Here is a 14,918-nt window from a genome sequence, read left to right as displayed (position 1 = left end):
AATTTTGCAAAATTACATCCCTGCACCAATTCACTTTGTTAATCTTCTTCTGCTGACTACGGACAATGTCAACTCGCGTATTGGACTCTTTCCAGCACAACATATAAAATTTCGTTGAGATGTGTGCACAGTTGTAGAAAATCCAGCATTTGTTAATGAAATCACCTAAAACCCAATCCTGTAATTTTTAGGAAAAGATAACAAGTCTGTGAGGAGAAAGATGCAAAAATTGATATTTGCATAATTAAGGATAAAACTGAAATGAAATGCCGTATCAATTTTTTGCCTTTGTGTTTGTAATTTGGCTTACACCAAGCACCCAGATAACATCTGTACAAATTATGGCATAATGTTACCGGAAACAGGTATCTTCTTTTTAGGCTTATTCAGATAGGAAAAGCCCAAAGAGAAAGCTAATGTTTGTCTTTTTGCAGTTTAGCCTATGTAGACTGAAACCTCCTTTGGGAATGTGCAATAAATGGAATCTGTTGACATTTGACAGCTGCCTTAAATTTTTTCTCCAGCTGCTTAGGTAGAGATTCTTGCTGAAAACTGCCAAAAGACATAAATACCGTGAGCATGACGTTTCACACTTAACTGTGACTAGAGTAATCTATTTGCATGGACACTCTTGTCTTTGAAGTTAGGAGAATGCATATTAGCAGATCAGTGCCAGAAGGGGCACAAAGGAATGCAGCAGGCTATTCACACAAGCCTTGTAATTTGGAAAGGCCATCTTCGTTTAAATTTTGACCCACGCAATTTCATGAAATGCCTACTTCAAGTGCGACTCAACCAGGCAAAATGCACCAAATCAGACGAGGGACCCAAAAGTCAACTATTCACAGATAGTCATCTCTTCCTGCAGATCCAGGCAGGCCGCAAACACAGGAAGTTTAGCCAGGACTGAGTGGGCTGACACAAATGACTGGAAGGCTGCATTTGGCTTGGTGTGTCACAATTCAGTACCGCTGAACATAAAGCGGGGAAAGAACATCACAGAGCAGCAGCTGCTTAACAACAGGACTTTTCATTAGGTTGCGTTTCCTTAGATAATACCTGAGATGGAGATGAAAGACTATACCCAATGAAGCTGAAAAGTATCATTTTTTGCCCTTTTGCTCTTCCTTTTCTCCCTGAGTTGGATGATCCCTCCTGCATCTCAATCTGGGTTGGAGAAAGAACTTAGGTGTTTTGCTTAAGCATCTGCTCTGTTAAGCATTGTCTATGCTGACAGCATGACATACGACAATATGGCCAGGATTCAAACAACTGTGAAACTAGTTTCATAAATCTAAGATACAACCATAAATCTGTGATATATCTAACCTCAGATATATTTTTTCTCCAAAGCAACGAAAACATACCCATCACAAACTGCATTTAGAAACAAGATAACGAGATTGGAAAATCCCCTCCCACTCAAACCTGCTGAATGACATGTCATGTAGGAAAACCATGATCAGATTTCCTGACATATTTTAAATGTCAAAAAGTAACTGTGGGGTGACCCAATCTGAGTTAAGGCTGTGGGGCAGGTGGAAGGGAGTGGTTCATCCCTTTTACTATGTACCATTTTCCTGATGGAAATCATCCTCTACCCTCCTCAGCCTCAGCTGACAAGCCCCCATACTGAACGGCATACATTTTTCCTCTACCTTGGAGTGATGGCTTGTGTGTGTATGTGAGATGGGCAGCCCATTGCTGAAGGGAAGGGGCAAAATCCCTTAGGAGCTGGCGTGACCCCATGCCATGTAGGTGCCACCTTATCACGGAAGCAAACGCGTTGGCATCTGAGAGGCACTGGCCCCCGCCACCAGCGCAGCCATTCCAGCAGGGCTTTCCCAGAAGAGAAAACTTGTGCTAACATGGAGGGGTGTGTGCGCGGTGTTCCCAGGGCATTCCTGTGGGTGGAGCTGCCTTTGGGCAGCTTCATAACCCCGTTCGCCCCAGGAACACCCCCTTAAGCTGCGGCGGGGCTGCACCACCTTTTTTGGTGGTGCAGCCTCACTTTGTTCAATGGAGCATTTCCCTCTTTTTAAGTATTTTTATTTTTTAAACCTTTCTTTTTTGTCTCCGCGGCGGCCAGAAAGCCTCTGAGAAGGCGGCACAGCTCCGCCTCTCCCGGACACTGCAGATCTGCCTCCCCTTCAGGACTGCACTCTTAGAGAGGGAGGGAGGGCTAAACACATCTAGTAGCTTATCACAAGCACTTTAATATTAAAAATATGTTGGGGGATCTCCCACATGTGCAGTTTTAGCCCAATAGTTACAGCAACTGGAGAACATGTACAACTAGTGCGGCTGATTAGTCTTCCGAGGTTAAAAAACAATTTACCTTGACAGCAAGTCAATAAGCTCTAGCTTAGACATTCCATCAGGAAGGAGACGAGGGATAGCAGCAACGCAAGTTCTAAACAGGTCAATTTTTGGCTTTCTTTCACCACTGAAAAAGAGGAGAATTTATTAATCACTAGATAATCACTAGATAATGCTCAAATGTGACAAAGATATTAAGATTCCTTGGTTTTTTACTAAGAGGAATAATAAACCATGCAAATACAAACATTTAAGGCATTAAAGTAAATCTTAGGACTGCCATCTTCAATATGAGCCTGACTGATGATTAAGATCTACTTCAGAATTCCCATTCTGCATATCCCTAATTAAACTAATTAAATCCCTATTAAATATTTTGCCATTTAACACTTACGTGATCATATCTTCAGGTTCTTTGTTTAACATTTGTATGTTAGTCAGCATCATGCACCGTCCAACCTCTTTATCAAGATGTCTCAGTATGTTGTCTACAGCTTTTCTTACTTGAGAATAATACAGTGACATGCCTAGAAAAGCATAGTGTTTCATTAAAAACAAAACAGGAATATAAATTAACATCAAAGTAAAAAAATTAAATTCCCACAATATTTTTCTGCTTTTCTTTCTTCTTTTAAGAACGCCTTTCATCTTCTTATAAAAAATGCTATAAATCCCAAAAATCCAGCTTTTTAGAATATGTGTTTATAAAACTTGACATTATTCTTTAAAATATGTTTTGAAGTTCACATAAGTATTGACAGGCAGTCTACTACATTTTTTGTAAGCAAGTAACTTATGAATTTATCTGCATGGTTGGTATATAAATTCATTAACTGGTTACAACAGGTCCGATACGTGCCTATCATTTTAGCTTCCTCCTCTGTGAGCGTTTTGCTTAAGTATGTTTTCTTCACACGTAACGTGTTCCCAGAAGGCATCACAGCTCCTGTCACAGGCATCGGAGGCTCTCCATCTTTTTGCTGCAAACTATCCGCAATGACCAAGAAAGCTCTCAGCCCAATGTTCATTCTCTGTATGGTTAACAGAATGCAAAAAAAATAAAATACATTTTTCGAGATGCTGCTACATTTTGTGTCACCAAATCACTATCTCAAGGCTGCACAGGAGCAGGACATTTAGACTGACTAACTTTGATTTTTATTCAGAGCTGATATTGTATCGAAATAAAACTTGATTGATTGACTGACCCCTATCTCTAGAGCATGTATGAATTTAGTATGGGACAATGCTGAATTGGTTTAAACAAGCACCTGCCTTGTAGGGTTCAAAGCATACTTTTCTTTGCATTCAGCACATGTTATAGATTGGATGAGGCTTATACTGAGGAATTTAAGGGGTTAGGGTTGAAGGGCAGCAAGAGAATTTAAGGGGGAATGACAGGCAGTGGAAGAGACGAATCCTACTGTCCCAACCCATTTCAGCTCACAGCATGGCCTTATTTGTGTAAGTAATTGATCACCAAGTGCTGTCATTTCGTAGAATCATTATACATCCAACTATTGATTCATGCCATTAATAGTATAACTGAAGACACCCATACAATTGTCCTATATCCAAGATATGTCAAGCAGACATAGAGCACAGCGTTAACTTTTTCCACCTGTGCTTCTTAGTGCTGTGTAATTGTCATTTTGTGTACTATAGGACTTTTTCCGTGTGTATTTGAATTCGTGGAGAAGAACTGTAAGAATTCAAAGGCTGGACAGATGGCAGAGATGGGACAGTGAGTCTCCACACCCCAGCAAAGCACCTCTCACATCTTCCTTCCATTTGTTTGCACACACTCATAGAATCATAGTGTTGGAAGGGACCACCAGGGTCATCTAGTCCAACCCCCTGCACAATGCAGGAAATTCACAACTACCTCCCTCCCACACCCACAGTGACCCCTACTCCATGCCCAGAAGATGGCAAGATGCCCTCCCTCTCATGAACAGCCTAAGGTCATAGAATCAGCATTGCAACTCAATACAACCATACTGTAAATTATATATTGCTGAAATATAAGTGTAAACCTCCTAGGCAATTCTTTGGTGTATGGGCAGGAGAAGGCAAGGATATACATGTTTTAATTAAAAAAAACACTTAATAAATATTGATATCATACCTCTGGATTGAGACTAAATGCTTTTGCTGGTTTTCCCACACAAAGGAAATCAAAAATAATTTCTTTCATTGCAAAATCCAAACGTTCCTACAGGGAAAAAATAGTTAGAATAAAATCTGTTGCACATCAGCCATGAGTTCCAATGAAATCACAGGAATTGCACATCCATCTATGGCTACTAGCCACAGTGACTAAAAAGAACCTCCATAGTCAGAGGCAGCAAATCTCTGAATAGTGAACTAGGAGGTAACATCAAGAGCAGGCTTTGGCCTCTGAGCCCTGTTTCTGGCCCTCCAGGGCAACTAGTTGGTTGCCGTATGAAACCATATCCTGGAGCAGATGAACCACTGGGTCTGATCCAGCAGTCTCTAGTCATGTTCTTACCAGTTGTGCTTTTGTACATCTTCAGTGCAATTGATATCTACAGGATAAATTGCAGAGGTTTTTCTTCCACTTCAACCGCTTACTGGGGGTAAAGTGTAGATGACTGGGGAAGGTAATGGCAAACCACTCCGTAGAACATAGTCTGCCTAGGAAATGTCTGGACATCACCCCATGGGTCAGTAGTAATGACCTGGTGCTTGCACAGGGGACTACCTTTACCTATTAATGGTGTCCTCCAACAGGCAGTCAAAGGAACTTCAGGCAGGCTGGCCTGGTGAGTGAGCAAGTGTGGAGAGAGGATGGGATCCCCCCACTTGCTTGTTTGCCAGCGCTTGTATCGATATGTTATTGATATATGTAAAAGAAACCACAATATGCAATTACTTTTCTTAATTTATTTGGAGGTGGGGTAAGAAACTGCCTACTGTTTGGATTTGGTAACATATATTTCATACCTGGGCAATGAACTGTATAATTTTCACAAAGATGTTCAGAGGCATGTCTCGTGGTACCACGCCTCGGGAACCTTTCGGGAAAAGAGTTGTGATGATTGTTATAAGCCGACTGTAAAACAAAAAGGAAACATTGACACAAGTTCATTCCTAGAAAGGAATCCATACATCGTCTTCTTTAAACATATGAAAGTAGTCTGGAAAAAAATCCCAGTGATTAAAGACAGCCTATAAGAAAAGTCCTTTTTTCTCCCTTTCTTTCCAAATAAAAAGAGATTTTGGGCATACTGCCTATCATTCATTCCAAAGGGTGAGGAACAGCGTACTTCCCTAAAACAGATCCCTCACCCCCTGTTCACATACAGACAAAAAGACTCATAAATAGATACATAATTAATAAGACTCATAAATAAATACATCTCACCACTTCTAGTTTGGCTAGGGTTGTTGGGTCCCCCCGGCCCTTGGCGGGGGAGGGGGGGAGACGATCTTACCAGGCTTAAAATGATGCCTAGGCCTCAATGTCTCCTGCATGATGCCGTCACCTCCGGAAGTGACGTCATCATGACGAAGGAGACACTCTGGTATTTGTGCAAAAACTCTATGGTAGAAGTAGTTTTTACCATAGAGTTTTTCCCCCCAAAAAAACTCTCCCCTGTTGTAGCCTGTGTGATGACCTCACTTCTGGAAGTGAGGTCATCACATCGTCAAGGCCTAGGCATCATTTTAAGTCTGGTAAGACCCCAACTGGCCAGCTGGACAGTGTCAGGGGGAGGGGGCCCAAAGCGGGGATCCCCCGCCCCCAGCAGAGGGTCTGGCAATCTTAAATTTGGCCATAAATGAAATTAAGTTAGGGCATATCCATACCAGGGCTTGGAGTCTATCTTCCTTTTCTACTTATGGGAGGCACTTCCGCTGGCCGAAGAGTGGGAAGCAAGTTATCTTTCATTTCTCCTCTCTCACTTCAACTCTCTCCACCCCATACACACACTGTTTCTGGGTAATCACTGATCTCCATGGATAATAGTAAGGAACAGAGGTAGTTGCTAGTTTTAGATACAATCAAATGTGTGCAGGTACATGGCACCACAGCACAAATCCAGAATTAAATACAGCACAAATACAGAATTAAAAATCTGAACCCGCAGCCTTCAGTAGAAGAAGCTCATATCTATATAACATGAAACACACAAAGATTAATATTGGCCAATGGGGAGAAAACAGAAATGAAATGGCAAGAAATGTTATGGGGAGCACTGGTGCTCGCACATCATTACCAACATAAGCAATGAATTACAGAGATGTTCTTACTGTGTTAACTGGGAAGGTAGAAAGGTGGATTGGCCATTCTATCTTGATCAGGAAGAACACTCACACATGGGAGAATTGGAAAGATCCCAAAAAGAGTTCTTTGTCAACTGACAATTGTCTATCTTGCTCTCTGACAGTAACATATTAAATCATTTGTCAATGTTGAATAATTAGTTCCAAGTGTCTGAAAATTCAGTTAATAGCAGCACTTCTCTCAATACCATAAAATGGGTTTCAGAGAATATCTTAGTTCTTCTCAAAAATGTTGTATGGTAAAATTACAAAAAGATGAAACTGTTTACAGAAAGCGTCTTTCATCTTTTATTACTGGTATAGTGGTTAAGGGGGTTGGACTAGTATCTGGGACACCCAGGTTCAAATCCCCACTTGTGCCATGGATGCTCACTGGGAGACCTTGGGCCAGTCACATTCTTTTGGTCTAACCTACCTCACAGGGTTGTTGTGAGGATGAACTGGAGGAGAGGAGAACAATGAAAGCTGCTTTGGGTCCCCATTGGGGAGAAAGGACGGGTACAAATGAATAAAATAAAAAATAATAAAAATAAATAATTGGTCAAAGTTCCTTTCATAAAACTATTTGACCACTGTGGAGGAAACATTCCAATAGTAATGATACCTGATTGCAATGAAACTGAGAATACAGAAACTTTACCTTTGGGTAGCTGTATTGCTTTCACATTTAATTCTAATCATGTAAACCCACAGTAGTCTGTAAAGAGATTCCAGTGCAACTCGAGCCATTTTGGGATCCTTGTTCTAAAACAAACAAACAACAAAACCCACAAGTATACGGTAATTTTCAAGCACTTCCATTCTCAACTCTTCAAATCTTTAATTTGTTTACTAGATATAGAACAACGGCAAAAGCACTGGCTAGATACATTCTACCTTTGGATTCGTACATATCTGACTTTCTAGATGCTTCCTTCAAAAAAACTGTTCCAGTGGTTTTACCACAAGGACCTTGGACACCACAGGAATGGTGGGAAGGATTGTATTCCTTTCTCTTTTTTTGGTAACAGGGCTACAGGCTGAAGATTTTATGAAGTGATCATAAGCTTATCTGGAATTAGAGGGGTCATAAATATTTGGTTATAGTAGACTTGTAACGAAATGCCAAACAGAGGGCCAAAGCACTAGTGGGCACAGATCCATCCTGTGGCTGCTGGATCCAACTTGTGGCTGCCGACGCCGTTTTAAAACCATCTGTAATTCTTTCAAACTTGCTGTGGGGCCCTGATCCAGTGCACAGCACAGCAGCCTCAGGAGCTCATTCCCTACCTCAGATCAAACCAACATTGCTTTTGCTTTGTCGCACTATCCTAATTTAGCAGCTTGTCCCATAAATCTGGAATCTAATTCCTTAGTGTGACAAAAGCCAAACATTTATTATGTAAGAAGTATTACCCCTGGCAGGCTTCCCCCACCCCCACCCCGCTGAAGCAAGCAAACAACTGTGCTGAAAACAGGATTTCGTATTTTGCCACCCGAATAGCAACATCTTATGCCACAAACACATTGCAAGTATGCAGCTCTTCTATTAAAACATGACTTACTGCTTTAAATCAGACAGGTATGAGAATCTTTAGCATATATTACACCATTTTAAGTACTTTATATGTGTGAGGGTGTGTATAATATATCTCAAAAAGAATCTCAACAATTGGCTTTTCTTTGCCTCTGATTCATTATCTTACTGTGTGTCTGTGTAAAGTGCCGTCAAGTCACAGCCGACTTATGGCGACCCCTTATGGGGTTTTTAGCAAAGCAAGAGACTAACAGAGGTGGTTTGCCAGTGCCTTCCTCTGCATAGCAACCCTGGTATTCCTTGGTGGTCTCCCATCCAAATACTAACCAGGGCTGACCCTGCTTAGCTTCAAAGATCTGATAAGATCAGGCTATATATACCATGCTGCCTTTCCTCCCCATTATCTTACTACTTTGTCCCAAAGCAATGTCATTGGATATCCCCCAAGTCCCAGTAACATCAACTGAAAAGGATGGTTATTGGAGCAGCCAAGCCTCTTTACCAAATTAAGGGTGCCATCCTGAATACATTTATCTGGGAGTAAGCACCAATGAACATTGTAGGCCTTGCTTTTTCTGAACAAACTTGCATAGAATTGTGCTGAAAGTGAGGGACTGGCAGGTTGCACCCAATGAGCCAACAGGCAATGATGTGAACCAGAGCTATCTTAGAGAGGGAGAAGGCCAAAACCGTATTTTGAGCTCTCTTAATAGATTTGCATGACTCTGTTATGTATCTTTTAACTTGAGCACTATCCCACGGACACTTGTGATCCAGAGATATAAGAAGAAGTCTTATTGAGGCTGATTTATAGCCTCCCTTTTGTTTGCTGCTGTTGGTGCAACAAGGGACAACAGCCTGAGTTTTAATTAAGCAACTTCCCCAAGGAAAAAGCTGTAGTTTGCCAGGGGCTGCAAGTGTACTGAAATGAGCGGAGGGACCCCAGCCGCAGCGGTAAGCAGACTGAACTTAGTGCGCTCGAGCAGACAATCATGCTAACACAAAGGATCAGCGTGAAATAAATAACACAATTTAAAAACTGTTCAAGTGTCAAGGGCATAAATACATTCAGATTGTACAGGGAAGTTTAAAACAAGCCAAACAGATTAATTCGTTTAGCCCATATTTTAAAAATGGGCAGAAACTGAATGCAAATGGCAGGGTTCCTTTGTTTTGAAAACATACAATTGTGATAAACAGCCGAACACATAAAACTACCATCGTCCTGACCCTTCCATTGTTTTTCTTACCAATCATACACCAATTTGACATTAAAAGCCATATTTCAATTAGTTAAAAAGGAAAGCTTAGCCATCCAATGTTGCATTAATATTCATGAAACATAAGAGCAGAAATAAATAAATAAACACACTTCTCCCATTCACCTTATCTAACCTTTCAGCAAAGGCAGTTTTTTTTCTGCACCACATATTTTCTATTGTGTTTTCTATTGTACCTTTTACATAATCTAAGTCACAGGACATTTTTTCTTGCCCAATCAGATTCTAAACATAGTTACTAGGTAGCTCCAAGGTTTTCAGTGGAACTTCATGATAAATATCAAGGGTCAGGGCTACAACCTGCCATCCCAATCTAAGGGTGTGGCAGACACAAGGCCCTATGAAGTGCAATCCTATGTCTGGAAAGAGGAGCATAACTGCCTAGCTCTGCCCTTCTTCCTGGGAAACCCTTATCCGTTCGCTTTTTTCTTCATTTCATTTATTCCCACCTTTCTTCCATCATGGAAGTCAAGGAAGCTTACATGAGGTTCCCAGAAGCCACCCATCCAGGCATTAGTAAGACCAATATCTGCTTAGCTATTGCAATATTGCTGTATTGTGACTCTCCATGTGAGTACAAGAAGCTTCTTTATACCAAATGGATACTAGTCGTGATGCATACCTATTCTCTCCAGGATCAGAGGAGCATGCCTATTATATTAGGTGCTGTGGAACACAGGCAGGATGTTGCCACAGTTGTCTTGTTTGTGGGCTTCCTAGAGGCACCTGGTTGGCCACTGTGTGAACAGACTGCTGGACTTGATGGACCTTGGTCTGATCCAGCATGGCTTTTGTTATGTTCTTAAGTCAAACCACTGGTCAATCAAGGTCAGCCCCTGTCTGACCGGCAATGGCCAGGATCTCGGACAGAGGGCTTTCATATCACCTGCTACCAGATCCTTTTAACAGATGCTGGGGACTGAACCTGGTGCCTTGTCCACACAAAGCAGATGCTCAACCACTGACCTACAGCCACTCCAGCTATGTTCTTATTTGCAGTTATGTACCGTGCTAACAGAAACAAAACATGTTTCCCACACTTCAGTAGCGTCAAGGTAATAAGCAGCAGATTCACCCTATATACCCTGTGAGCTTACAAAATTTTAACAATAACAAAAAGGGGATACTAACTTTGAGATTGGACAGACAGTTGTTGAGGAAAATATGCCATCTGTTTAAAAAGAACTGCTTCTGACTGACACAAAGCAGGCATGTTACTAGTGGATACAAAGCCTAAATAGGAAAAAAAGAAGATGACACAGAATCATTTGAATGACAACAAAGGAAGAAACTAATTTATCACCAGATACACAGTAAATATTGGAGGTCCGTTTCTATTCCCTGCTTCATTAAATGCGTAAGCTAACATAAACACACTGCTCAATATCATATTTTAAAATGAAGCTGTTATGAATTTTTATGATCACTCTGTATAAATTTAGAATGATGTTTTCATTAGAACATCAAATACTTCTGTCTAGCATTATCCTGAATATCTGAAGCATGGGCAGCAGGAGAGATACAGTTTGTATAATATTAAAAAGAAAGTTGCAATAAATTATAGAGAGCCACAGCTGTTCAACTTCAAGAATCCACTATTACTTGTCAAATTTCCTCCCCCAAAACTGGACTCTTCAATATCCACTCGCATACTGAAGCTAAAGGATACTGAAAGTGATCTCAGAGGCTAAGGGAAGAGCTGTATTAAACAAAGTACGTATTTGGATTGCATTCCAGATGCTCCCACATTCTGTGTCTTGTCAAATGTCCCTATCAGGATTCCATTAACCTGCGCATTCTTTTAGTGGAGTTATACTAAGTAAACAGCACAGTGGGCTGGATCATATGAACCACCAATGGAATGCAATCATAACCTAAAGTAATACTAAGAAACAACAACTCTTCTGCTAGTGGAAGAGCCCTTCTGCACCACTGGATCCAACCCAATGGACTTTAGTGCTCTTCAGCTAACTCTAAGAGCACAATCCTGAAGGTGGGGGTAAATCTGTGGTGGCCAGGAGCGGCGGAGCCACGCCTCCTCCTCAGAGGCTTCCCGGACACAACCCTCCCCCTTTTAAAAATAAAAATAAGGAAAAAGAGGGTAAAGGCCCCATTGAAAACAGCCCCACCGCCACTCAAGGGGGCGTTCCCAGGGCAACAGGGTTGTGGAAGTTGCTTAAAGGCAGACCCACCCCCGGGAACAACCCCCCCCAACCCGGTGTGGCCTTTCCCTTCTGGGAAAGCCCTGCCGGAGTGGCTGCACTGGTGCTGGGAACTGGTGGTACCCGGATGCCAGTGTGTTTGTCCCTGTGCAGCGTAGGTGCCACCTTATTCCATGATAAGGTAGCACCTACTCAAAGGAGCGTCGCCCCCCCCCCTTCAGGAATGGGCTGCCCATATCTCAGTGAAGACACAGAACCTATTAGATAAAATGTTAATGGTTCTGCAGAAATAAATAGCTTCTTCAAGGCCAGGGCTTTACTGCACAAAGAGAACAAAAAGTAACTCTAATGTATCAAAAACATGCAAAATGCCTGTGTTTGCATCAAAATTATTCTGTGCTTTCTTGATCACCTCTTCCCAATATCACTTCCCTTGTCTCTGCTTTTCAATTCAATCTCCAACCAACAAAAATTCCAAATCCTTTCAAATCACAAACCTGGTATGCAAAATAAATTATCCCAAGCATGCAAATGTACTTATCGATTTTTTAATTTTAATATTTTATGTCCATCCTACACACTTCACCTTTAAATCCACCTACCTGCAATCTGCAATGAAAATTCTTTCCTTTTGCCTCCAGGACCATTCACACTATTTAAATATATTCAGGTGGCATGATCCAGCCATTAGTAGGCACTTTTAAATTCCACTGATTTCAACAGAATAATTAAATATCTACTTACATCTTTCTCATAGAAATCAGTGGAACTTAGAAGTGCATAACTTTAGTTGAACTGTGCCAGATATTATTGTTTGCTTATTACAGAATTAAAGTCTTAGGAAACTGGACTCTTAATTGCCAAGCACTTACAAGGTTTTTTTAGTATATTTTAGTCACTACTTGTGATGAAATATATATCTCAGTATTTAAAACCAAAGCAAGCCTGGAGGAAAAAAAATGAGTGCTGCTGCCTAGTATTCATTGAACAGTCTATGAATTCAGGATGATTTCTCCCTCTTTCTGTTTAAGGTAAAGAAGACAACTTTTCATAAAGGTCCAGGACTTCAGAATGTATTAGCAGAATGCTCAGCTTAGAATTACTGTGACCCACTTGAAGAGGCAAAATGCTTAAGGCATCCTGTGTCAAACTGACTCATTTCTTTATTTAATTCAGCTCTACTCTTGCTTCCAAAAAATACATTTCTGTGCCACAATAAATCTTACTACAAGTGATAGAATTCTATTAAATAGACAGAGGAGAGAGGGCACTGCTGTTTTTTAAAGAGTTTGTCATATATTGCTCCACTTATGAACAGAAACGTTTAATCGTTGAGAAATGCCCTATTAATCTGTATTGATGAGTAACACACTTCCCTTCATTCTCCCCAGACCTCATGCCAATCCCTACAACAAAGAGTGACAGATGACAGAAGTGAAATTATATCCGCTGTTCAAGTCAGAAACCAAAAATATCACCACATCTGACAGAAACATAAACTCCAGATCATACATGGGATGTTTTTTTTTTCTGAAAAAACAATCTCCTTCATTTAAAGCAGTAATTTTTTTCATGTGGAATATGGTACTGGGAAATAATTCTGATACCATTTCAGTGAGTCTTTGGAGAGAAACATGCCTAAAGATATTTCTGACAAAGGATTTTAGCTTCAGCATTACTAACCAGTGAGTGCTTCTTTCGGGAAGAAAGCTCAAGCGTTGTGTCATACAGACTTTCAACAAAGTTCCTCAAACAGGGGACGTTCACTTCATTTTTAACAGCCTGGAAAGATACCTCAAGTCAACATAAAGTCCTCTCTCATATTAGTATTTCTAATCCAATTTGAACAGTGAGGTAAACAAGAGAAACTTACAGCTGCCACTGGGACAAGAATTTCAACAAAAAGTCCTGCTAATGCATGCTTGATATCTTTGTCTTTAACTTCAAGGAAATAATGTGCACATTCCTGGAACACAATGAAAGAGAGAAGAAATCTGCATACGAGTAAAATAAATCTGCATTTTTGTTAAGGCATGCATTGTAAAAGCTGTTTTTTTAAAAAAAAAAGACTGCTTGTTTCTTTAATTTTGACTAATACACAAATAAAACATTGATAATGATGACAACAAATTTATTAAGTCCTTAATGGCTCTGTACAAAAGTTAACGAAAAGAAAAATAGCTTTCAGTTCAAAAGACGTCCCAAAATGGGGAGAAAGGTATAGAAGACTACGAGCAATAATTCAGAAACCATCACTTGCCATAACCATAACCAGTAAAAAAAGGATTATTAAAGCTATTTTTGGAATATGAAAGACAAATACGAATTGAATAGTTAGGCAAAAGGTGAAAGCGAGCCTTCAGAAGTTTTTTAAAAGAAAAAAAGTAAGAGTATGACTAAGACAGAATTCTAAACACAAGGGGAAGTAAAGGAAAAATCATGAAGGAAAGTAAGAAGAAATGCAAGGTGTGAAAGGAGAAAGGATGTAAGGAGGGTTGCCAACTGCCAGGTAGTAGCAGGAGATCTCCTGCTAATTCAACTGATCTCCAGCCAAGAGCTCAGATCACCTGGAGAAAAATTGCCGCTTTGGCAATTGAACTCTCTGTCATTGAAGTCCCTCCCCTCCCCAAGCCCCGCCCTCTTCAGGCTCCACCCCCAAAATCTCCCGCCGGTTGCGAAGAGGGACCTGGCAACCCTAGATGTAAGGGGGGGGGGAACTGAGAAGGAACTTAACCTAAGATAAGGGAAGGGAGAGAAAGAATGAATACATCAAAAGAATCACTGCACAAGCTTGAGATTATAGAAAAAACTTCAAGTTGTCCATCATTGTGAAAGTTCCAGATTGTGTTACCTAAAGGTCTATGAAATAACTGAATAGGCAATCACCATCACTTTTCATTCTAAAAGGAGATTCCTGGAACATACCACGCAAGTCATATGTAGAAATAGCAGACACACCAACACATATGAAAAACACAAACCTTACTCAACAAAGAAACTAGCAGACAAGCAGAACGACCACTTCAAAGTTCAGGGGCTATTATTTCCGCACACTTGAATTATACTAGAGTATTTGTAATCATCCTAGGAGTACTAGATATTATAACTGCCCAGGATAATAACTGAACATTCATATAAGAAGTACTGATAAGATCTATACAACTTGTGACCCACCATACCAAATACAGTCCATGCATTATGGCCTTCCCATTACTTGATGCTCCCCTCCCCCATTATTGCCAGGCAAACAGCAAAAAGTTCTCTGAGCCTCAGGTAGGCCTCCATATAGTTCAGGGGTGGGGAACCTTTTTTCTGCCAAGGGCCATTTAGATA

General features: G+C 40.7%; 1 protein-coding gene across 2 annotated transcripts in view; it reads right to left on the bottom strand.

The window, feature by feature from the left end:
• The window catches only part of FRY (FRY microtubule binding protein), a 205,419-nt gene that overhangs the window by 98,310 nt on the left and 92,191 nt on the right, over positions 1-14,918 (bottom strand). For both annotated transcript variants that reach the window (XM_056858510.1, XM_056858511.1), the window contains exons 9-17: positions 13,459-13,551; positions 13,269-13,367; positions 10,555-10,656; positions 7,268-7,371; positions 5,287-5,395; positions 4,448-4,534; positions 3,179-3,350; positions 2,714-2,846; positions 2,339-2,446 (exon numbers count right to left, since the gene is read on the bottom strand). In XM_056858510.1, the coding sequence (XP_056714488.1) occupies positions 2,339-2,446; positions 2,714-2,846; positions 3,179-3,350; positions 4,448-4,534; positions 5,287-5,395; positions 7,268-7,371; positions 10,555-10,656; positions 13,269-13,367; positions 13,459-13,551 (1,007 nt within the window). The remainder of the gene's footprint in view (positions 1-2,338; positions 2,447-2,713; positions 2,847-3,178; positions 3,351-4,447; positions 4,535-5,286; positions 5,396-7,267; positions 7,372-10,554; positions 10,657-13,268; positions 13,368-13,458; positions 13,552-14,918) is intronic.

This window comes from Euleptes europaea, chromosome 12, assembly GCF_029931775.1.
Source record: "Euleptes europaea isolate rEulEur1 chromosome 12, rEulEur1.hap1, whole genome shotgun sequence".
NCBI lineage: Eukaryota > Metazoa > Chordata > Lepidosauria > Squamata > Sphaerodactylidae > Euleptes > Euleptes europaea.
Note: the sequence above shows the minus strand (reverse complement) of the source record. Positions and strands in the feature narration are given on the sequence as shown.